We start from the raw sequence: 25,714 nt of genomic DNA, 5'->3' as shown, positions 1-25,714 counted from the left end.
GATAAAAATGGACAAAATTATGCTTGTTTTGGCACATTAATTTCTATATTGACAATATTGGCATCTAATTAGTTACTTCTGGGAATGCTTTAAAAGCAGTGTGATGCACACATAGAAATTCATGTGCACAAAATAGATGATAATTCTTCTTGTGTCAAAGCAGTTGAATTTATTCTCTTGGCTGGATGAAAGCAGGATATGTTTCAGTACAAAAATCTACAAAAAGTTTGATGCATAGGATAATTTCTTCTAAGTTCATATGGCATAATAAGACAGTTTGCAAAATATCACATATCAGTTACATTGAATTTTAAGATGTTTGTTATTTCTATGGGTAAATAACTAAAACAGATTGATGTCGCACAACAAGGTCAGTGTAATCATTCTGTATGTAGTGACTTTTTATTCTTTACGTATAGAAGCTTGATGAAATCTGTCATTTGCTGTACATTTTTATGTCTTAAGATATTGTTAAGAGAAAGTCAATTGTTAAGTAATTTCAGCTTAATAACCTATGCTTTGGTATCTTTTTCTGGTTTTAGGTAAATAAGAACAATGCAAAACTATGGAACAATGTGGGGCATGCATTAGAAAATGAAAAAAATTTTGAAAGAGCCCTGCAGTTTTTCATACAGGCCACACAAGTGCAACCAGGTAAAGCTTTGACTAGTTGCCATCTCTGCACTCCTGGTAGTTCAGTATACTTAGCTTACTTAACAGCTTCTCAATGGACTGTTTTGCTTCAACTGAACATCAGTGTCATACAGTAAGTTAATTGATCCAGGGTTTTTGGAAATAAACTAAAAAAGTCCTCCAGAAAAGGCTTCTATCTATAAAAAGCTGCAAATAGTTTTAAAACTATTCCTTGCATGACATTCTTTATGAATTAATTTAAACTGTGATTTCTTATGGAGTATAAATATTACTTCATTTTTTTGTTTAAAACTAAGGAGGTGTGTAAGAAAATAAAAAAATCTAGATAATATCAAAATGCACATTTAATCCATTTTACGTATTGTTGCAAAAGAAGTTCTAGGTAGTACTGGACAGCCTTTCCTTTTAGAAGATTAATAAATAACCTTCAATTTATGTGCCTCTATTATAGCAAGAAACTAAAGATAGATACATGGAAATATGATAGGACCTCAAACTTTTTACGGTTTCCCACGTAATTTTATAGTCCCTCTTTAGTTCATGGTTAAATTATTAGCTTTGTAATTAAGATGAAAAATGATAGAATTACTTTGTTCTTTTGGTGATGGGGATGTTCTATCAGAGTACCTGTACTTCATGCTACTCTGAATGCAGAGGTGTTTAATTTCATGATACTCAGTGCATGGAAATAATTTAAATTTCATTCTTTTCTTTATTAAGATGATATTGGTGCCCACATGAATGTAGGAAGAACTTACAAGAACCTAAACAAAACTAAAGAAGCTGAAGAATCATATATGATTGCTAAATCATTGATGCCACAGGTAAGTAGTAACTTTATTTTACCTACCACCACAGGACAGAACCTATATTCAAGATACATTTTTTGTATTTTTCCTGTAGCTCTGTGTGGCTGTATAATTTAAAGTTTGTCAGTGTTTGTTGGGGTTTTAGTTTAGTCTTAGGTTTTCCTGTTAAAGGAATTTTCTCCCATATGCATGTTGCTAGGGGACAAATAGCTGTACTTAAGAAAGACAAAAAGGGGAGTGGGGCGGGCCTGGCTACTCTTTTGTCTACACCTGGGTGTGGGGACAGTTCGCTCTGAGCGTCCGGAGAGAGAAGCTGCAGAGAAAGGAGCTGCTGCTGCTTTCTTTTTGGCCGTTCTTTCTTCCTGCTGGAAGCAACGCCGGGACCCCAAAAGCCGCTTTTCCCTGCCCTGCTGGAGACCGAGCTGTGGCTGTCCTGCTCCGCTGCTGCTTCGAGCTTTCGCTACGCTGTAGCCCTGCTCACCCTGCCTGCCTGGGCCTCCGTGGTTTTTTCCCATCTGGATACATCTCGTCTGCCACCCGGGATTTGCGTTCGTCCCTGCCATTCCAGCCTGCTGTTCCTGAGAGTCCGGGATCGGCTGCCCAGCGGTTTGTGAAGCCTTTGTTCCATCCTTCCCGGGATCCCAGGGCACCAGAGCCGCGGGTTTCCCGAGCTCGCTCCGGAGCGCCCCCTGCAGCCGCGGGGGAACCATCGCACCTGCCCTGCTCACCGGGAGCCGCCAGCGCCCCTGCCGGCTGCGAGCGGAACTGCACCCGAGGGGAAATAGCCTGACAGCCGAGAAGGCTGGGACTGGGTTTGTGATTGCTGTTACTGCCACAGTTGTTGTTGTTTTGTTTGACTGGTTATATACATATAGATATATATAGTAAAGAACTGTTATTCCTATTTCCCACATCTTTGCCTAAAGGCCCTTGATTTCAAAATATAATAACTTGGAGGGAAAAGGGGTTATATCTGCCACTTCAAGGGGGGCCTCTGCCTTCCTTAGCAGACACCTGTCTTTCAAAACCGAGACAGATCTTGGCGCCCAACGTGGGGCCTGAGGGCATTAAGAGATAGAGGTGAAAAAGGAATAACAGTTCCTCGATAACTTTATTTTGTGTGCTGGATATTGGAACCTTGTTAGGCAGCACTATGTGGTCTAGTTTACCCTGGTTTGGGTGGCATGTAGCCGTGGCTATATTCTTCCCCTTTGCAGCTCCTTACTTGAATATGGGTCCTCTGACTAAGGCTACCATTGCTGTTATCCAGCTTGCGTTATGGGTCGAGAAGGTGAGGAATTCATGGTTTTTTAACTTCCTCCGGAATGTGGGCACATGGATAAACAGCTATCACACACTGAGCACATGTTTTTGGGGTTATGTTAACAATGGTACCTTCTGTGAGGAAATGACACCAGGGGAAGTTTTCTCCCAACCCCTCAACCAGTTCTTTGGGCCCACCCCATCAATTTTCGAAGGGTTTAAATTCCCTCTGAATACTAACCATCTGCTGCTGATAGGCCTACTCTATTTAGCATTCAAGGATAAGTTGAGATTGGCTTGGATATCTACCCGGACACCAGCCCCAGAGACTAGAGATCCTGCCCCAGAACCTGACATGGCCCCAGAGAGTAGAGTTCCTACCCCAGAGCCTGATCCTGCCCCAGAGCCTGACACGGCCCCAGACACTAGAGATCCTACCCCAGAGCCAGAGCCTGCCACAGCCCCAGACACTAGAGATCCCGCCCCACAGACTGATACTGCCCAACAGTCCACCTCAGAAATGGACTACCCAAACTGGGTGGGGGTACTGGCAAAAGGGATGCAGGAGATGTGCCAAGAGATGGGTCAGGTGCGCCAGGGGATATGCCAGGAGATGGGTCAGGTGCGCCAGGGGATATGCCAGGAGATGGGTCAGGTGCGCCAGGAGATATGCCAGGAGATGGGCCAGGTGCGCCAGGAGATATGCCAATTGCTAAGGGAATACACCTCCTCAGCTAGTGAAAAACCCTCTCCCTGCCCCAAAGAGGGTGAGTCCGATGGTGCAGCAGTGGAACCCACGGATGTTACAACCGTCCAGGCTTCAGCTGAACCACAAGGACAACCACAGCCAGCAGCAGTCGCCCCTGTGCAAAGGAGGAAGTATAAGACCAAATCAGTACGACCAGTTAATGATGATGGGCAACCAGGGCCCTCACAACCAGCAGGAGAGCCAGAGCCAGAAGTCATCACTGAGTCCCTGTCGCACGACAGTCTCCGTGCTATGCGAAATGACATTGTGCGAAGGGGGCGTGAGCCTTATACCACCTGGCTGCTTCGGGTTTGGGACCTTATGGGCACAAGTGTGCAACTGGATAGTGGTGAGGCAAGGTATCTGGGATCGTTGACCCAGGACCCAGGTGTGGACCAGATATTTGTGAGGGAGCCAGGGCCTCTCTCTCTCTGGGAGCGGCTCTTAATGAGTGTGAGAGAAAGGTTCATTCACAAAGAAAGAATGCAGGAGTATCATCATAGAATGCAGTGGAAGACACTCGAGCAAGGGATCCAACAGCTAAGAGAGGTGGCAATATTAGAGGTACTCTTTGGGAAGGATGGACAGCATGATAATGACCCTGATAAGGTCAGGTGCACAGGACAGATGATGTGGAACCTGGCAAGGCTAGGGCCATCGCAATACACCACCTTCATTGCAACGATTGATGCTGACAATACCCGAGAAACAGTGGGCTCTGTTGCCAACAGGCTCAGGCATTATGACAGCATGATCAATGGCCCGCTGAAAGCTCATGTCTCTGCTGTGGTCCAGGACCTCAAAGAGGAGATGAAGGAGAAGATGGAGGAGATGAGGGAGGAGATGAGGAGGGTCAGTGTGGCACCAGTGCGAGTCACAGGCCCCCAAGTCAGAGCCCGTCGTCCCCCTGCTAGAGAGAGAGGGTACACCCCACGAGCTGAGCTGTGGTTTTTCCTGTGTGAGCATGGGGAAGACATGAGAAGGTGGGATGGGAAACCCACCTCTGCCCTGGCAGCGCGGGTGCGTGAACTCAAGGAGGGAGGCACTAACCGAGGGGGTTCCGCTAAGGTGAAGGTAGCCTCAGCCTCCCGTGACCGAGCTGCCAGGTATTACAGAAGGGAGGATGATATGTCGGATCCCCTTGAAGGTACCTCGAGCATGTACGCCCAGGGAAAGAATGATAACCAGGGCTAGAGGGGCCCTGCCTCTAGCCAGGAAGAGGCACGGGAGAACCGAGTTTTCTGGACGGTGTGGATCCGATGGCCTGGCACATCAGAGCCACAAAAATATGATGCATTGGTTGATACTGGGGCACAGTGTACTTTAATGCCATCGGGACATGTGGGGGCAGAACCTGTATCCATCGCTGGGGTGACCGGGGGATCACAGCAGTTGACCCTTTTGGAAGCTGAGGTGAGCCTGACTGGGAAGGAGTGGCAAAAGCATCCGATTGTGACCGGCCCAGAGGCCCCGTGTATTCTGGGCATAGACTTCCTCCGGAATGGCTACTACAAAGACCCAAAAGGACTCAGGTGGGCATTTGGGATTGCTGCTGTGGAGGCAGAGGGCATTAGGCAATTGAACACCCTGCCTGGACTATCTGAGAATCCTTCTGCAGTTGGGCTCCTGAAAGTGGAAGAGCAACGAGTGCCAATTGCCAGCTCGACAGTGCACCGCCGGCAGTATCGGACAAATCGAGATGCTGTGATCCCCATCCACAAGATGATCCGCGAGCTGGAGAGTCAAGGGGTGGTCAACAAGACCCACTCACCCTTCAACAGCCCCATCTGGCCTGTGCGCAAGTCTGACGGGGAATGGAGATTGACTGTGGACTATCGTGCCCTGAATGAAGTGACTCCACCGCTGAGCGCTGCCGTGCCAGACATGTTGGAGCTCCAGTACGAGCTGGAGTCCAAAGCAGCAAAGTGGTACGCCACTATTGACATTGCCAATGCATTCTTCTCCATTCCTCTGGCAGCAGAGTGCAGGCCTCAGTTTGCCTTCACCTGGAGGGGCGTGCAGTACACCTGGAACCGACTGCCCCAGGGGTGGAAGCACAGTCCCACCATCTGTCATGGACTGATCCAGACTGCACTAGAAAAGAGTGAGGCTCCAGAACATCTGCAGTACATTGATGACATCATTGTGTGGGGGAACACTGCAACCGAAGTGTTTGAGAAAGGAGAGAGAATAATTCAAATTCTCCTGCAAGCTGGTTTTGCCATCAAGAAGAGCAAGGTCAAGGGACCTGCCCGAGAGATCCAGTTCCTGGGAGTAAAGTGGCAAGATGGACGACGTCAGATTCCCACTGAGGTCATCAATAAGATCACAGCAATGTCTCCGCCGACCAACAAGAAGGAAACACAAGCTTTCCTAGGTGCTATAGGTTTCTGGAGGATGCACATTCCCGAGTACAGCCAGATCGTGAGTCCTCTCTACCTGGTTACCCGCAAGAAGAATGATTTCCACTGGGGCCCTGAACAGCAGCAAGCCTTCACCCAGATCAAACAGGAAATTGCTCACGCCGTAGCCCTTGGCCCAGTCAGGACAGGACCAGAGGTGAAGAACGTGCTCTACTCTGCAGCCGGGAACAATGGTCTGTCCTGGAGCCTCTGGCAGAAGGTGCCTGGTGAGACTCGGGGCCGACCACTGGGATTCTGGAGCCGAAGCTACAGAGGATCTGAAGCCAACTACACTCCCACCGAGAAGGAAATCCTGGCAGCTTATGAAGGAGTCCAGGCTGCCTCAGAAGTAATCGGCACTGAGGCACAACTCCTCCTGGCACCCCGACTACCGGTGCTGGGGTGGATGTTCAAAGGAAAGGTTCCCTCCACGCATCACGCCACCGACGCTACTTGGAGCAAATGGATTGCCCTCATCACGCAGCGCGCCCGAATTGGAAACCCAAGTCGCCCTGGGATCTTGGAAATAATTACAAACTGGCCAGAAGGTGAGACTTTTGGGTTATCTTCTGAAGAAGAAGAGGAGCAGGTGACACGTGCCGAAGAAGCCCCACCATATAACGAGCTACCAGAGAGTGAAAGACAATACGCCCTCTTCACTGATGGTTCCTGCCGAATTGTAGGCGCTAGCCGGAAATGGAAAGCCGCTGTATGGAGCCCCACACGACAAGTTGCACAGGCCACTGAAGGAGAAGGTGGATCGAGCCAATTTGCTGAGCTCAAAGCTGTCCAGTTAGCTCTGGACATAGCTGAAAGAGAGAAGTGGCCAAAGCTCTACCTCTACACCGATTCATGGATGGTAGCCAATGCTCTGTGGGGTTGGCTGGAAAGGTGGAAGAAGGCAAACTGGCAGCGCAGAGGAAAACCAATCTGGGCTGCTGAAGAGTGGAAAGACATTGCCACTCGGGTAGAGAAGCTATCCGTGAAGGTCCGTCATGTAGATGCTCACATCCCCAAGAGCCGGGCTAATGAAGAACATCGTAACAACAAACAGGTAGATCAGGCTGCGAAAATAGAGGTGTCCCAGATAGACTTGGATTGGCAACATAAAGGAGAACTGTTCCTAGCTCGATGGGCCCATGATGCCTCAGGCCATCAGGGCAGAGATGCCACCTATAAGTGGGCACGAGACCGAGGGGTGGATCTAACCATGGACAGTATCTCCCAGGTTATCCATGACTGTGAGACATGCGCTGCGATCAAGCAGGCCAAGCGGGTGAAGCCTCTGTGGTATGGCGGGCGATGGTCCAAATACAAGTATGGGGAGGCCTGGCAGATTGATTACATCACACTGCCTCAAACCCGCCAAGGCAAGCGCTATGTGCTCACAATGGTAGAAGCCACCACTGGGTGGCTGGAGACCTACCCTGTGCCTCATGCTACTGCCCGGAACACCATCCTGGGCCTGGAAAAGCAAGTCCTTTGGAGGCATGGCACCCCTGAGAGAATCGAGTCTGACAATGGGACTCATTTCAAGAACAGCCTTATAAACACCTGGGCTAGAGAACATGGCATTGAGTGGGTGTACCACATCCCTTACCATGCACCAGCAGCTGGGAAGGTTGAGCGGTGTAATGGACTGCTTAAAACCACCTTGAAGGCACTGGGTGGGGGGACTTTCAAAAACTGGGAGATGCATTTAGCAAGAGCCACCTGGTTAGTTAACACTCGAGGTTCCACCAGCCGAGCAGGCCCTGCCCAATCCGAACCCCTACAAACAACAGATGGAGATAAGGTTCCAGTGGTGCACATGAGAGGTATGCTTGGAAAAACTGTTTGGGTAAAGTCTGCCTTGAGCAAAGTCAAACCCATCCGTGGGGTTGTTTTTGCTCAGGGACCAGGTTGCACCTGGTGGGTGATGCAAAAGGATGGAGAGACCCGATGCTTACCTCAAGAGGACCTTGTTTTAGGGTGAACTACCCATGGCTCTGCACTTGTATCAATATCAGCATGTATATTTGTATATAATTTGGGTAATGCATAGATTTATATGGTTAAAAAAAAAAAAAAAAAAAAAAAAAGTTAAGTTTCATGTAACATGTTAGTATGGGAAAAATTCGGGGTGGATAATGTTGGGGTTTTAGTTTAGTCTTAGGTTTTCCTGTTAAAGGAATTTTCTCCCATATGCATGTTGCTAGGGGACAAATAGCTGTACTTAAGAAAGACAAAAAGGGGAGTGGGGCGGGCCTGGCTACTCTTTTGTCTACACCTGGGTGTGGGGACAGTTCGCTCTGAGCGTCCGGAGAGAGAAGCTGCAGAGAAAGGAGCTGCTGCTGCTTTCTTTTTGGCCGTTCTTTCTTCCTGCTGGAAGCAACGCCGGGACCCCAAAAGCCGCTTTTCCCTGCCCTGCTGGAGACCGAGCTGTGGCTGTCCTGCTCCGCTGCTGCTTCGAGCTTTCGCTACGCTGTAGCCCTGCTCACCCTGCCTGCCTGGGCCTCCGTGGTTTTTTCCCATCTGGATACATCTCGTCTGCCACCCGGGATTTGCGTTCGTCCCTGCCATTCCAGCCTGCTGTTCCTGAGAGTCCGGGATCGGCTGCCCAGCGGTTTGTGAAGCCTTTGTTCCATCCTTCCCGGGATCCCAGGGCACCAGAGCCGCGGGTTTCCCGAGCTCGCTCCGGAGCGCCCCCTGCAGCCGCGGGGGAACCATCGCACCTGCCCTGCTCACCGGGAGCCGCCAGCGCCCCTGCCGGCTGCGAGCGGAACTGCACCCGAGGGGAAATAGCCTGACAGCCGAGAAGGCTGGCACTGGGTTTGTGATTGCTGTTACTGCCAGAGTTGTTGTTGTTTTGTTTGACTGGTTATATACATATAGATATATATAGTAAAGAACTGTTATTCCTATTTCCCACATCTTTGCCTAAAGGCCCTTGATTTCAAAATATAATAACTTGGAGGGAAAAGGGGTTATATCTGCCACTTCAAGGGGGGCCTCTGCCTTCCTTAGCAGACACCTGTCTTTCAAAACCGAGACAGATCTTGGCGCCCAACGTGGGGCCTGAGGGCATTAAGAGATAGAGGTGAAAAAGGAATAACAGTTCCTCGATAACTTTATTTTGTGTGCTGGATATTGGAACCTTGTTAGGCAGCACTATGTGGTCTAGTTTACCCTGGTTTGGGTGGCATGTAGCCGTGGCTATATTCTTCCCCTTTGCAGCTCCTTACTTGAATATGGGTCCTCTGACTAAGGCTACCATTGCTGTTATCCAGCTTGCGTTATGGGTCGAGAAGGTGAGGAATTCATGGTTTTTTAACTTCCTCCGGAATGTGGGCACATGGATAAACAGCTATCACACACTGAGCACATGTTTTTGGGGTTATGTTAACAATGGTACCTTCTGTGAGGAAATGACACCAGGGGAAGTTTTCTCCCAACCCCTCAACCAGTTCTTTGGGCCCACCCCATCAATTTTCGAAGGGTTTAAATTCCCTCTGAATACTAACCATCTGCTGCTGATAGGCCTACTCTATTTAGCATTCAAGGATAAGTTGAGATTGGCTTGGATATCTACCCGGACACCAGCCCCAGAGACTAGAGATCCTGCCCCAGAACCTGACATGGCCCCAGAGAGTAGAGTTCCTACCCCAGAGCCTGATCCTGCCCCAGAGCCTGACACGGCCCCAGACACTAGAGATCCTACCCCAGAGCCAGAGCCTGCCACAGCCCCAGACACTAGAGATCCCGCCCCACAGACTGATACTGCCCAACAGTCCACCTCAGAAATGGACTACCCAAACTGGGTGGGGGTACTGGCAAAAGGGATGCAGGAGATGTGCCAAGAGATGGGTCAGGTGCGCCAGGGGATATGCCAGGAGATGGGTCAGGTGCGCCAGGGGATATGCCAGGAGATGGGTCAGGTGCGCCAGGAGATATGCCAGGAGATGGGCCAGGTGCGCCAGGAGATATGCCAATTGCTAAGGGAATACACCTCCTCAGCTAGTGAAAAACCCTCTCCCTGCCCCAAAGAGGGTGAGTCCGATGGTGCAGCAGTGGAACCCACGGATGTTACAACCGTCCAGGCTTCAGCTGAACCACAAGGACAACCACAGCCAGCAGCAGTCGCCCCTGTGCAAAGGAGGAAGTATAAGACCAAATCAGTACGACCAGTTAATGATGATGGGCAACCAGGGCCCTCACAACCAGCAGGAGAGCCAGAGCCAGAAGTCATCACTGAGTCCCTGTCGCACGACAGTCTCCGTGCTATGCGAAATGACATTGTGCGAAGGGGGCGTGAGCCTTATACCACCTGGCTGCTTCGGGTTTGGGACCTTATGGGCACAAGTGTGCAACTGGATAGTGGTGAGGCAAGGTATCTGGGATCGTTGACCCAGGACCCAGGTGTGGACCAGATATTTGTGAGGGAGCCAGGGCCTCTCTCTCTCTGGGAGCGGCTCTTAATGAGTGTGAGAGAAAGGTTCATTCACAAAGAAAGAATGCAGGAGTATCATCATAGAATGCAGTGGAAGACACTCGAGCAAGGGATCCAACAGCTAAGAGAGGTGGCAATATTAGAGGTACTCTTTGGGAAGGATGGACAGCATGATAATGACCCTGATAAGGTCAGGTGCACAGGACAGATGATGTGGAACCTGGCAAGGCTAGGGCCATCGCAATACACCACCTTCATTGCAACGATTGATGCTGACAATACCCGAGAAACAGTGGGCTCTGTTGCCAACAGGCTCAGGCATTATGACAGCATGATCAATGGCCCGCTGAAAGCTCATGTCTCTGCTGTGGTCCAGGACCTCAAAGAGGAGATGAAGGAGAAGATGGAGGAGATGAGGGAGGAGATGAGGAGGGTCAGTGTGGCACCAGTGCGAGTCACAGGCCCCCAAGTCAGAGCCCGTCGTCCCCCTGCTAGAGAGAGAGGGTACACCCCACGAGCTGAGCTGTGGTTTTTCCTGTGTGAGCATGGGGAAGACATGAGAAGGTGGGATGGGAAACCCACCTCTGCCCTGGCAGCGCGGGTGCGTGAACTCAAGGAGGGAGGCACTAACCGAGGGGGTTCCGCTAAGGTGAAGGTAGCCTCAGCCTCCCGTGACCGAGCTGCCAGGTATTACAGAAGGGAGGATGATATGTCGGATCCCCTTGAAGGTACCTCGAGCATGTACGCCCAGGGAAAGAATGATAACCAGGGCTAGAGGGGCCCTGCCTCTAGCCAGGAAGAGGCACGGGAGAACCGAGTTTTCTGGACGGTGTGGATCCGATGGCCTGGCACATCAGAGCCACAAAAATATGATGCATTGGTTGATACTGGGGCACAATGTACTTTAATGCCATCGGGACATGTGGGGGCAGAACCTGTATCCATCGCTGGGGTGACCGGGGGATCACAGCAGTTGACCCTTTTGGAAGCTGAGGTGAGCCTGACTGGGAAGGAGTGGCAAAAGCATCCGATTGTGACCGGCCCAGAGGCCCCGTGTATTCTGGGCATAGACTTCCTCCGGAATGGCTACTACAAAGACCCAAAAGGACTCAGGTGGGCATTTGGGATTGCTGCTGTGGAGGCAGAGGGCATTAGGCAATTGAACACCCTGCCTGGACTATCTGAGAATCCTTCTGCAGTTGGGCTCCTGAAAGTGGAAGAGCAACGAGTGCCAATTGCCAGCTCGACAGTGCACCGCCGGCAGTATCGGACAAATCGAGATGCTGTGATCCCCATCCACAAGATGATCCGCGAGCTGGAGAGTCAAGGGGTGGTCAACAAGACCCACTCACCCTTCAACAGCCCCATCTGGCCTGTGCGCAAGTCTGACGGGGAATGGAGATTGACTGTGGACTATCGTGCCCTGAATGAAGTGACTCCACCGCTGAGCGCTGCCGTGCCAGACATGTTGGAGCTCCAGTACGAGCTGGAGTCCAAAGCAGCAAAGTGGTACGCCACTATTGACATTGCCAATGCATTCTTCTCCATTCCTCTGGCAGCAGAGTGCAGGCCTCAGTTTGCCTTCACCTGGAGGGGCGTGCAGTACACCTGGAACCGACTGCCCCAGGGGTGGAAGCACAGTCCCACCATCTGTCATGGACTGATCCAGACTGCACTAGAAAAGAGTGAGGCTCCAGAACATCTGCAGTACATTGATGACATCATTGTGTGGGGGAACACTGCAACCGAAGTGTTTGAGAAAGGAGAGAGAATAATTCAAATTCTCCTGCAAGCTGGTTTTGCCATCAAGAAGAGCAAGGTCAAGGGACCTGCCCGAGAGATCCAGTTCCTGGGAGTAAAGTGGCAAGATGGACGACGTCAGATTCCCACTGAGGTCATCAATAAGATCACAGCAATGTCTCCGCCGACCAACAAGAAGGAAACACAAGCTTTCCTAGGTGCTATAGGTTTCTGGAGGATGCACATTCCCGAGTACAGCCAGATCGTGAGTCCTCTCTACCTGGTTACCCGCAAGAAGAATGATTTCCACTGGGGCCCTGAACAGCAGCAAGCCTTCACCCAGATCAAACAGGAAATTGCTCACGCCGTAGCCCTTGGCCCAGTCAGGACAGGACCAGAGGTGAAGAACGTGCTCTACTCTGCAGCCGGGAACAATGGTCTGTCCTGGAGCCTCTGGCAGAAGGTGCCTGGTGAGACTCGGGGCCGACCACTGGGATTCTGGAGCCGAAGCTACAGAGGATCTGAAGCCAACTACACTCCCACCGAGAAGGAAATCCTGGCAGCTTATGAAGGAGTCCAGGCTGCCTCAGAAGTAATCGGCACTGAGGCACAACTCCTCCTGGCACCCCGACTACCGGTGCTGGGGTGGATGTTCAAAGGAAAGGTTCCCTCCACGCATCACGCCACCGACGCTACTTGGAGCAAATGGATTGCCCTCATCACGCAGCGCGCCCGAATTGGAAACCCAAGTCGCCCTGGGATCTTGGAAATAATTACAAACTGGCCAGAAGGTGAGACTTTTGGGTTATCTTCTGAAGAAGAAGAGGAGCAGGTGACACGTGCCGAAGAAGCCCCACCATATAACGAGCTACCAGAGAGTGAAAGACAATACGCCCTCTTCACTGATGGTTCCTGCCGAATTGTAGGCGCTAGCCGGAAATGGAAAGCCGCTGTATGGAGCCCCACACGACAAGTTGCACAGGCCACTGAAGGAGAAGGTGGATCGAGCCAATTTGCTGAGCTCAAAGCTGTCCAGTTAGCTCTGGACATAGCTGAAAGAGAGAAGTGGCCAAAGCTCTACCTCTACACCGATTCATGGATGGTAGCCAATGCTCTGTGGGGTTGGCTGGAAAGGTGGAAGAAGGCAAACTGGCAGCGCAGAGGAAAACCAATCTGGGCTGCTGAAGAGTGGAAAGACATTGCCACTCGGGTAGAGAAGCTATCCGTGAAGGTCCGTCATGTAGATGCTCACATCCCCAAGAGCCGGGCTAATGAAGAACATCGTAACAACAAACAGGTAGATCAGGCTGCGAAAATAGAGGTGTCCCAGATAGACTTGGATTGGCAACATAAAGGAGAACTGTTCCTAGCTCGATGGGCCCATGATGCCTCAGGCCATCAGGGCAGAGATGCCACCTATAAGTGGGCACGAGACCGAGGGGTGGATCTAACCATGGACAGTATCTCCCAGGTTATCCATGACTGTGAGACATGCGCTGCGATCAAGCAGGCCAAGCGGGTGAAGCCTCTGTGGTATGGCGGGCGATGGTCCAAATACAAGTATGGGGAGGCCTGGCAGATTGATTACATCACACTGCCTCAAACCCGCCAAGGCAAGCGCTATGTGCTCACAATGGTAGAAGCCACCACTGGGTGGCTGGAGACCTACCCTGTGCCTCATGCTACTGCCCGGAACACCATCCTGGGCCTGGAAAAGCAAGTCCTTTGGAGGCATGGCACCCCTGAGAGAATCGAGTCTGACAATGGGACTCATTTCAAGAACAGCCTTATAAACACCTGGGCTAGAGAACATGGCATTGAGTGGGTGTACCACATCCCTTACCATGCACCAGCAGCTGGGAAGGTTGAGCGGTGTAATGGACTGCTTAAAACCACCTTGAAGGCACTGGGTGGGGGGACTTTCAAAAACTGGGAGATGCATTTAGCAAGAGCCACCTGGTTAGTTAACACTCGAGGTTCCACCAGCCGAGCAGGCCCTGCCCAATCCGAACCCCTACAAACAACAGATGGAGATAAGGTTCCAGTGGTGCACATGAGAGGTATGCTTGGAAAAACTGTTTGGGTAAAGTCTGCCTTGAGCAAAGTCAAACCCATCCGTGGGGTTGTTTTTGCTCAGGGACCAGGTTGCACCTGGTGGGTGATGCAAAAGGATGGAGAGACCCGATGCTTACCTCAAGAGGACCTTGTTTTAGGGTGAACTACCCATGGCTCTGCACTTGTATCAATATCAGCATGTATATTTGTATATAATTTGGGTAATGCATAGATTTATATGGTTAAAAAAAAAAAAAAAAAAAAAAAAAGTTAAGTTTCATGTAACATGTTAGTATGGGAAAAATTCGGGGTGGATAATGTTGGGGTTTTAGTTTAGTCTTAGGTTTTCCTGTTAAAGGAATTTTCTCCCATATGCATGTTGCTAGGGGACAAATAGCTGTACTTAAGAAAGACAAAAAGGGGAGTGGGGCGGGCCTGGCTACTCTTTTGTCTACACCTGGGTGTGGGGACAGTTCGCTCTGAGCGTCCGGAGAGAGAAGCTGCAGAGAAAGGAGCTGCTGCTGCTTTCTTTTTGGCCGTTCTTTCTTCCTGCTGGAAGCAACGCCGGGACCCCAAAAGCCGCTTTTCCCTGCCCTGCTGGAGACCGAGCTGTGGCTGTCCTGCTCCGCTGCTGCTTCGAGCTTTCGCTACGCTGTAGCCCTGCTCACCCTGCCTGCCTGGGCCTCCGTGGTTTTTTCCCATCTGGATACATCTCGTCTGCCACCCGGGATTTGCGTTCGTCCCTGCCATTCCAGCCTGCTGTTCCTGAGAGTCCGGGATCGGCTGCCCAGCGGTTTGTGAAGCCTTTGTTCCATCCTTCCCGGGATCCCAGGGCACCAGAGCCGCGGGTTTCCCGAGCTCGCTCCGGAGCGCCCCCTGCAGCCGCGGGGGAACCATCGCACCTGCCCTGCTCACCGGGAGCCGCCAGCGCCCCTGCCGGCTGCGAGCGGAACTGCACCCGAGGGGAAATAGCCTGACAGCCGAGAAGGCTGGCACTGGGTTTGTGATTGCTGTTACTGCCAGAGTTGTTGTTGTTTTGTTTGACTGGTTATATACATATAGATATATATAGTAAAGAACTGTTATTCCTATTTCCCACATCTTTGCCTAAAGGCCCTTGATTTCAAAATATAATAACTTGGAGGGAAAAGGGGTTATATCTGCCACTTCAAGGGGGGCCTCTGCCTTCCTTAGCAGACACCTGTCTTTCAAAACCGAGACAGTGTTCTTTTAAAACCTGTCTATGAACAAAATAGGCTGTATACAATAATGGCTGTTAAAAAAATGCTGACTTAGAACTCTGCTACAACTGTTTTAATTTACTTTTTATACTGCTGTGTTGTGTTTTGGGGTTTTTTTATGGAATTGAGGGTATAAAAGAAAGCAGCAGCCAAAACCTACAGTTTCTAGTCACAGTTGGTTTATTTTCAGTTACAGCTAGTACATTGATGGTGACTGAGTTTCTGAGCCCTTCAGAGAAGGCTTAAATACAACATTGGAGGTTGGAGAAGATAGCCACAGCAGCAACAAAAAAATCCTTGCCTGAACATGCTTTTAACATGTGCTTTGTTACCTTTCCCATACATTAAGTTATATTTATACCTAGGAAATTTTACTTGTTCAAGCTCTTTAGAGAAAAAGAGAGTAGTATTTTGGAGAATGTATGAAGGTAATAAAAGCTGTGGTTAAAATGAGACTGGCAACAAAAATAAATGAGCAGCCCTTTGAGTAGAAGCATGGCTTCAAAAGTTTGCATTGTGAAACAGTATGAAGATTCTAAATGGATAAAGTATAAACATTACAGCAGTTGCAATGTCATAGCATTTTCATCTTTCGTGACTACTTTTCATTTGCTATATCAGTTGGCAAATCATTGGCTTACATTAGGCTGAAGGGTAATAAAAAAGGAATGAAAATGTATGACAGAATGTCAGTTTAGGCTTTAGGAAATACTTTTGTCTAAATGGAGAAAGTTTTTCAAGGTCTGGTTGGTTTCCAGTAGCTATCTAGATAAGCCAAATTAAGTAGTAGCAGAGCTTAATTAAGTAGTATCTTAAATATTGTACAAGTTACCTATGTTTTCATAGAAATAAAGAATAAAAAATATCCTGTTTATTTTCGGATATGATTTTTCTGGAAAAGAATTACTGTTCTTTGTCATTATCAAGAGCCTGCACACTAATGTCCAGTAGTACCTTAAACAAATGGGGCCAGAGTGAAAAGGAGTTCTGTACTGGTCATCTCTCATATTTTTGCTCATCTGTGTTTGGTACATGTATTGTCTTTGACAGATTATTCCAGGGAAAAAGTATGCAGCAAGAGTTGCTCCTAACCATCTAAATGTTTATATCAATCTCGCAAACTTAATTCGAGCAAACGAATCTCGCCTTGAAGAAGCGGATCAGTTATATCGACAAGCAATTAGTATGAGGCCAGATTTCAAGCAGGCTTACATCAGCAGGTATGTTTTCTAATTTTAGAGATACATATTCTTGAATAAACATTTTTGTGCTTGCAGTACTCTGAACAGTATTTAGTTCGTACAGTTCAATTAGCTGCTGAAATGGTTTCATTTCCAAGTGAGAAGATGAAGATTTGGAACAATAATCAATTATTCATTACAAGTCCTGTTCTTTTAAATTCCTGCTTCAAATGGCATATCTCCATGTAGGTTCTGTATTCAAACATTGTATAGAAAGACACTTCCATTAGATTTCTTTATGAATCTCTAACTCAAATTTCTAATCTCTTAGTTTAGTCTTGAACTGAAAAGCTTTTGGTTAGTGTGAGTCATGGAGCTTTCTTTAAACTTTTTTGTTAAAGATGGTCCAGAAAATGCAAGTCTTAATTTAGTTGACATTAATTGCATTTTAGTTGAGCAATGTAGATGTGGGTATTGAGGCATCTGTCCAGTGTTTTGTTTGTTGTAATTCCCACTGGGACTTAGGGAGGTTCAAAGATGCCTGAACTATAGCTGTTGCAGTGTAATTACAGAGCCAAGTCAGGAACCCTTGATAACTTCTTTTTTGTTCTTGTCCTACTTATGCGTTTGTTGTGTATTTGTTGTGTACAGATTTTTGAGAGCTGAAAGCTTTATGTAAAAGAGGGTCTTGTATTGTTTTGTGCTTAAAACTAACAAAATTTAAAAAAAACCACTGTTAGATGACATCTACTGTCTGTAGGAAGGCAAACTTTCAAAAAACCTGTCAATTATTTTCATATGGGTAACAATAAAAGTTGAAGGTTAAATCTGGTTCTTCAACAGGGGAGAATTACTTCTAAAAATGAACAAACCTCTGAAAGCTAAGGAAGCTTACCTTAGAGCTCTAGAACTAGACAGAACCAATGCAGACCTGTGGTACAACTTGGCAATTGTTTACATTGAACTGAAAGATCCAGCAGAAGCCCTGAAAAATTTCAACCGAGCACTAGAACTCAACCCAACACATAAACTGGCGTTATTCAACTCAGCACTGCTAATGCAGGAATCTGGTATGTTTATTGTCCCTTTTATACATATTGCGTATTTGCATTTATAGGATCCGTACTACTTAATTATTTTTTTATTAACTGTTTTGTTTTTGGAAAGGACATAGCATCGTCAAAAAATAAACTGTTTATTTATTATAGCTGTGTAATTTGTAGTGTATGGAATTTGTGCAAAGTGTATGTACAACCTTAGCTGATCAGCATCTTTAATACAAGTGCTATTTTACAATATAGTATCTTACACGTATAAAGAATAGTGTTACACAAACATCTTCAAAACTATGCCTATATGATCTTTAAAGATAATATTTAGTAAAATATGTGTAATACCTGATTTGCATTTATAGTGATTGATTTAATTTTTGACTCAAAAATCCAGCTTAAGTCTCTGGTCTTATATCAAGCTCTAGAAATATGAATGTTTTCATAGGTTCCTCTGTCATGCTGCTAATTAGGATGAATTCAGTTGGATTTTCATGAGGTTTTTTTTTCATACGTATAGCTCTGTAGGTAAGGGTGAGCCCTTAGTGAATTAAGGCTGTTGGAAAGAGTATTTGGCAAGTGAACTGCTAAGATTTGTTTCTCTTTTGTTGAGATGGTAAACTGCCCCTAAGAAAGGTAAAACAGTTGATTGAAGCTGAAGACACTTGATAATTTTCCATCTCTTCTCACATTGTAAGTTAGTAGTTCAACACATGCTCTGTTCCTTGTCTGTAGAAGTACAAGCAGCTTCAAACAAGCAGAAACATTAACTATTTAGTATTCAGTTCCTCATGCTGGACAGTGCAACACTGTTTCAGGGGGTGAAAGAGGGCAGATGAAAGCAGCTCCCCTATCCTTCAGTAAGTCTGTGTCCGGAATTTGTTACTAAAATATGTTCACTGTATTATTCAGTAAAATAGCACAGATCACAAGCTCATCTAGATAATCCTGGTATTGGCAGATAAAATTGTTTTGCTAAATCTTTTTTAAACTTTGATGCAAATTAAAATATGGGAATTTTATTGTTTTGGTGTTCGACGGTATCTTAGTCTGGCTACAGTAGAAGTTACCTATCTCTGTTGAAACTTTTTCAGTCTATCTAAATGATATCTAAAATGAGATCTTCCACTCAAAGTTTGCCTCTGTAAGAACTGGTTTGTCAGAACTGACGTCTTCTCTGGATTCCATTTGCTCAACTGTGCATGATAATAACTACTTTTAAGCTTGTAGAGACATCTTTTGTATCTGTTATACAAAACCTAAATATCATTCAGTAGCTAATAGAGTAATGATGCTGACTCTGGCAACAAGTCAACTGTATGTAGTTTCATTCTATAAAGAAAATAAATATCATTGACTTTTGCTGTTACACAGCTATGATAAAAAGTAGCATTTTAAACCCTTTCCCTTTTACAGTTGCATTTCAATTTGTATAAAGATTAGCATTTTAAAAATCCTTCAGAATAAATGCTTCAGGAAATACCTTGAGAATTAAATGCATTTTCTGTCATTTAGGTGATGCTCGACTTAGACCTGAAGCTAAACAAAGACTACTACATTATGTGAAAGAAGAACCACAGGATTCAAATGGGTACTTCAATTTGGGTATGCTAGCAATGGATGACAAAAAAGACATGGAAGCAGAGGCATGGATGAAGAAGGCCATAAGGTTACAGCCAAACTTCCGAAGTGCTTTGTTCAATTTGGCCCTGCTTTATTCTCAGACAGGAAAAGAATTGATGGCTTTGCCCGTCTTGGAAGACCTACTGAGATACTACCCTGATCATACCAAAGGTCTAATTTTGAAAGGAGATATCCTTATGAACCAAAAGAAGGATATTGTTGGAGCAAAAATGTGTTTTGAAAAAATTTTGGAACTGGATCCCAACAATGTACAAGGAAAACATAATCTTTGTGTGGTTTATTTTGAAGAAAGAGATTTAATAAAGGCAGAAAAATGTCTGGTTGAAACACTAGCACTGGCACCTCATGAAGAGTATATTCAGCGTCATCTAAACATAGTTAGAAGTAAAATTGCATCACTCAGTGCTATGGAACAGTCATCACTTCCATCAGATGGGAATGCAGCTACAGAAGCAAAAAAAAGTTCATTTCAGAATTTGAAAGAAGCAAAAAGTGAGAAGACAACCACCCAATCAACAGCTGATAACAAGAGCGAGCGCTCAAAAAATAAGAAACCAACAGAGAAAAGCAGTGTGGACAAAGACACTCCCAAAAAATCTACAAAAGAAATCAAAGACATTGAGAAAAAAAGAGTTGCTGCATTGAAAAGACTAGAAGAAATTGAACGTATATTAAATGGTGAATAGTCTTTACCATGTCACAAAAGAATAAGGGGAGAATACTATTTTTAGTTATTGTTTAATTTGTGAGCCAACTGGAAAGTGTTCTCAGTGCTTTGAAAATAGAAATAATGTTGACTGCATATCACTTATCAAGCAGCAAAAGGCATTACAATGCTGTATGTGAGAAAACCACAACTTTTAAATATGATGGAGGGATGGGTGGGAACTGAAGGATAAAAGGTTGAGAAAAATCTTCCGTGCAGAATCCTAAATAGTGAGAAACTAGCACTCATAAAAATCGTTGGTAGTCAGGGATATTAATGCTACTTTCAAAGACTCAGTGGAAAAACTGAATGGTGAATTACTGGGATAAGCCAGACACTGTTTCTTTCCCCCAGCAAATCTGTATTGTCATTATCTACATTTCAGTTTACACATCGGCTGAAATTTTTCTAGACCTCTGCTATACAAGAAAAACAGTTTGTATTTGCATTATTTGTTTCCAGAACTTAACAAAGTCATCAAAATGCCACTGGATGTAGTATAGGGGGATGCAACTACACACTAAAATTTTCAGTTGCATTCTAAATATGGAATGATACTAACTTTTAGATGTTCTTTACTTACAATGCTAATGGTTTGTACTCTTTTACCTGGTAAGAAATCTTCCGGTGCTCTTAAGATCTTTAGACTCTGCTTTTTATTTTTAAGGAAATGTGTGGGGTTTCTTCAACTGTCAATCATCTGGTTGTTCTTAAAAATTGTATTAAAAAGGGTGGTTTTGTCACTTCCTCCCCAGTTCATTGAATGCTGAGAAATGCACTTTGGTACAGTAACCAGTATGCTATGCAGTAGTCTTTGTTGACTTTATGTCAACGGCTGTGGATTGACTCAGTGGTGTAGTGAATTCTTCCTTGTTTATAGCAATCTGGTTTTACTATTTCTGTCATTGAAACAGTATTTCTATTCTCATTACTTTTTACAACACTAATATAAGCAATGTTTGCTCAAGGCAGTGCGATAATAATTAAGCCACTGAATTTAGTCGTGTTTAACACAAGGCAATGTAGGTAGTATCCTTTCAAATACTAAGTTCTGTTGTTTTGATACTTTGTCTTGGGTGTGTGGTTTTTATTAAATATTTATTTTGACTACTAAAATATTCCCATTTACACTTTTTCACTAATGCATCATTTTAATTTCTTACAGGAAATGAAAATCTTTGCAATTTCAATATTGCTTTTATCCTTGTGCAATGCATATATTTTTGTTTAAATATGCTACCAATTACCTAAACCTGATTTTTTCCTTAATTCTGAGAAAGAAAAGAAGTGTAAGAGTGGGTTCAGTCATAATTTTCACTGATCATTAAATCTCTTACTCTTCATGTTTTGTCTTATTTCATTATGTGGAAGTATTCCTTAACAGCTCTGCCATTCAAACTTAGTCCTTTCTGTACCTGCTCAACTTGCTGTCTTAGGCAGTAATCCAGCTGTAAGATGTAATAATTATCTCTGTGGGAGAGATCTTAAATAGGTAATGGGCTTCCTTGCACAGACCTTTTCTTTATTATGTTTCATTCTGAATATTAGCACAACAATTGCTTACATGGTAATAACTTGGTGGGGAGGGGAAGTGTGTTTTAGAAAGCATGATTTACAAGCAGCTGACAGAACAAGTATGTGGTGTGCGGCTATTCTTCATAGAAAAAATACTTAAGTGCTACTTGCAGAGAAGTGCTCACAGGAATCTGTTGACCGCACCTTGAAAATCACTTGTCTGTCAATAACTCAGATACTTGTACCTAAAATAGCTGGTATGTTGTCTTTTATAGAAACTTTAACTTGCATATTAAGTCTTCCTCCAAACCTTTGCTTTACAAAAGGATTAACCATTGTTCTGGGCAAGATGAAGGAACATTCATTTGAAAGTGGCAGGAGCTAAGTAGTATGAAAAGGTACTTTCTGATAGAGAAGGTCAGGATTCTCCTCTCTTCTATATGAAGAGCTCTTTAATTGCCATTGCACACCATTTTTATTTGGTCTGTAAATTGAAGAGGCAAGTAAAGGCGCAGTCTCGATCTCTGCATCTGAGCCTCTGTCATGTCTTATCTTGACCGTCCAAGCAGCTCTTCACGGACTACCAAGAGCTGTTAGATTTATTGATGCTAAGAAGTGCCATCTGGTTTAACTAAAATCATCAGACAAATGTAAACTGAAGGTTGCTGGATGTCTTTCAGTCTGTTCTATTCCCCTTTTGTCTCTCTTAAAGAAAATTTAGTAAAAAACAAGTATTTTGACTAACAAGTTCTATTTATCCTGTTAGGATGTGTCAGCCATTTTAAAATTAACCTTTAACAAGAAAAATGGTTTAGTAAATGGAAGTGACATAACATGTGAAAAATTATCAAAATAGCATTTGCGTATAGGAAAACTATCAAAAAGAGAATAATTTTGGTTTTGTCTGCTTGCAGGTAGAACAAAATAATTGACAGGTATTTTCCCACTTCCAGTTCAACTTATCTTTTCTCTTCTTCCTGCCATCGTCATGTGCAAAACACATTAATATCCCCTTTCAGAATTCCCTAATTTCACTAACATGCAAGAACTAGGAATTTCTGAGAGTGGGACAGGCATACTAAAATAATTTTTAGCCCTCTAATCATACAGTGCAATTGCTGTGATTGCTGAAAAAATGTGAACAGATGTGTTATATCATCTTTGCATCCATACACAAAATTTTTTCCAGCTTACACATACAGCTGCAGAGTAAGCATTTTAAGTATGACATGTATTTGTGCATGTGATTTCAGTACAGTCTCATGCATTTGTCAGATTGTTCTTCAGATCTTTTGCAGGGGAGTATATGCATAGAGAGACTCATAAACATACAGATTAATTGGATATGCATGCATATAGTTGGAACACTTGGATACCTAGAGGTAGTGCAGTTGCAGAGGGACAACATGTGCAATTGTAGACTAAACTTAGAATATACAATCTTTTTGTCTGTTTTGCACAGAAACCTAGGATTTAATTGCAAGTATTCTTTATTTTCAAAGTATTCTTTGCATTACAACCAGTTAAAAACATGATCAGTCATATCTCATTTCTTTTTTTGTCTGTTGTTTCTTACCAGCTGGCAGTGAAGTAATCTAGTATTGTGAAGGTTAGGAAAATTTTCCTACAAGTAGGCATGTATGTAGAAAATGTTGGAAATTGGAGTGGAAAGGATTAAGTGGGACAGAAATCCCTTTCAGGGTGCAGTGCAGTTTGTACCTTGATTAGTCAACACTGAAAGTCAAGCTAGAGTGAACATACAGGAAGATTGCTGTGAAGGGAGGGCCTGGGAATAGGCAACCTCATGTTTACTGGCACCTCAGAGCAAAGCACTGTCCTGTGAGAAATACCAATATTCTGGGAGAGGAGTAAGCACTCAATAAGCAACAACTCCTGAAACATTATGGCACTGTGCGTGTAGGTTGTCCAGCACATCTCAGCAGCTTTCTCTTTCTCACAGCTGTTGGGCAATCCAAGCCCAGGGGGCATTGAGGGCAGCTCTTCAAGCAGCTACCACTTTGTTGTCAGAGGAGGCTTTTGCACAACCCAGCTGTGCCTTGTAGTTCACATACCTTTTTCAGGGTCATGGACCTTTGGGCTGAAAATGCAGGCATCTGTCCCTGAAGTTTCTGATGGAAACTCTATGAAGATCAAAGCAGTTCCAGGAAGTTTTTCAGCCATCCCAGTCTCTTGCAAACTTTGCATTGCACAGAAGCTCCAGGAAGGGTCCCAGTTTTGAGTGTACATGTCTGAGCTTTTCCTTGCAAATTCTATAAATCACTTCTGCCTGACACAATGTCTGGAACTGCAGCAGAACCTGCTGCTCCAGGAAAGTCCTGCCATGTAACCAAAACTATGCTTCAACTTTGAGCCTAAGAATCCTGCTTTGCTTAGAAACCTTGAGAATGGAAAGGCTGTAAGATACCTTCCATCCATCCTTTGCCTCACTTTCTCTGTGCAGTGTTTCAACTACAGCAAGAACCTGTCCTCCAGACCTCCAACATAGCTTATGAGAACATAACACATTCCTTCTTGAAATCAACATAGCTTAGGATGTTACATACATTACACTGCTACTTTTTGTTTTAAATAATCTTAGATTATGACATTATCTTAGAATATGACATTATTTTTATAGCACTGAGTGAATGGTAGTGTAGTTAATATTCTTAGAAAAACTTAAAAAACTGCTTTCTACAGTCTATTGCCTGTCTACAAACTAGTGGTTCTGCATGTGGGATGTGTGGCCCTTTCAAACAGCCAGAAGAAATCACATACGCATATCAACGAACAAAAGGCAACAATGACAAAACCAAACCAAAACAGGAAAAGGAAAAAACAACCAAACAAATCAGAGAACTTTATGCATAATTATCCTGGTTTGGGAACAAAATAATAAACTATATAATTTTCCTGGGCTAGGAAATCATCCCAGAAAAACACATTTAACCTTCTCTCCACAGTCATAATTTAAAAGATTGCTGGAAAGAGAATTGGGCTTCATGAATACCATCTACTGTGAGCTAAGGAATTCTGTTTAGAATAAAATGTTAGTATGTTATTACTCCAGCATAATGCAAACAACTGTTAGCTGCTACATCTTTACTGGTGTCAGAAAGAGGCTACCAAAAAAAAAAAGCAAGTAAAAAAATCCTTGTTCACCTTGTGTCTTCACCAGTGCTTACAGATCTGTAAATGTCTTTTGCTAAATATCCATACAGAGACACTATGTTTACAGCAAATTTAGGGGTTATTTGCTTGCATGGGTGAGCTCAGTCTTTTGTGGTTACGGACAGAAACAAAGAAATGAAAAGCTTGGCTTGGTGGGGCGTTGCATGCAAGACTACACCTTGGCATTGTGGAAAAATGTATATATACTTACCAAAATTTTAGTTACTGATATATCACTGTAGCAGGCAAGTTGGTGTATTTGATACAGTTTTGGAGGGCGATCTAACATACAAGATTTATATGAGGCTATGAATAATGTGTCTCTTCTACACTGTAACTGTAGTGAATGTGAAGCTTTGAAGGACTCCACATAGAGTAGAAGAGAGCATTGGAATAAAGCACGTTCAGATACCCTACGCCTGTTTAGCATATATGTTTGTTCCTTACATGTAGTTATCAGGGTATTGTCTTTTTAAATAGGCATGGAAAGGTATTTTTAATTATATGAGTATTCATCTACACACAATGAGAGTAGGTGGAGGAGGAAAATACAACAATTACAGGATGTCTTACCAAAAGCAGAAGTCATAAATCTTGATTTTTAAAATACCGTCTAGAACATGCACTCACCTTGATTTCATTTGCAGTTGTTAACCCAGCCCTACACTTCAGTTGTACGTGAGCATCATTTGAGCACGATCTGTAGCACCAGCTCCCCAGTACTGAGAGGTGGAAGGAGATCATGACAACGGGAGCTGACAGAATGGGGGAGTAGTTATCACTCCTCAGCCTCAAGCTGAATAATCAAGGTTTACTTGTTTGTTTGGGTGCACTGCTCGTTTCATCTGCAGGAATTATGGATGATTATCTCAGTTTGCAAGATACAGTGATTTCTCTGTTGATAAAAGAAGCTTAAAGGGAGTTTCTGAACACCCTTTCTACCCCTTGGACAGATTTTAAACAGATCTGGAATGCTGGGTTTCCTTCAACTCCATGCATGTACATTTATCAATTTTCCAGTATAAATAGCTGCAGACAAATAAATAGAATGGAAAGGTATGTGAAAGCTTAAATCTCATGAAACTCAAATACTGGGCAAAACCATAA

At 44.8% G+C, this 25,714-nt stretch overlaps 1 protein-coding gene across 2 annotated transcripts in view; it reads left to right on the top strand.

Moving 5' to 3' along the window:
* Positions 1-24,268, top strand: part of TMTC3 (transmembrane O-mannosyltransferase targeting cadherins 3) — a 49,003-nt gene extending 24,735 nt beyond the window's left edge. For both annotated transcript variants that reach the window (XM_048301341.1, XM_048301343.1), the window contains exons 11-15: positions 543-654; positions 1,375-1,478; positions 16,392-16,561; positions 17,366-17,592; positions 19,087-24,268. In XM_048301341.1, the coding sequence (XP_048157298.1) occupies positions 543-654; positions 1,375-1,478; positions 16,392-16,561; positions 17,366-17,592; positions 19,087-19,901 (1,428 nt within the window). In that variant the 3' untranslated portion in view covers positions 19,902-24,268. The remainder of the gene's footprint in view (positions 1-542; positions 655-1,374; positions 1,479-16,391; positions 16,562-17,365; positions 17,593-19,086) is intronic.
* Positions 24,269-25,714: the final 1,446 nt, after the last annotated feature.

This window comes from Corvus hawaiiensis, chromosome 4 (genome assembly GCF_020740725.1).
Source record: "Corvus hawaiiensis isolate bCorHaw1 chromosome 4, bCorHaw1.pri.cur, whole genome shotgun sequence".
NCBI classification, from domain to species: Eukaryota; Metazoa; Chordata; class Aves; order Passeriformes; family Corvidae; genus Corvus; species Corvus hawaiiensis.
Note: the sequence above shows the minus strand (reverse complement) of the source record. Positions and strands in the feature narration are given on the sequence as shown.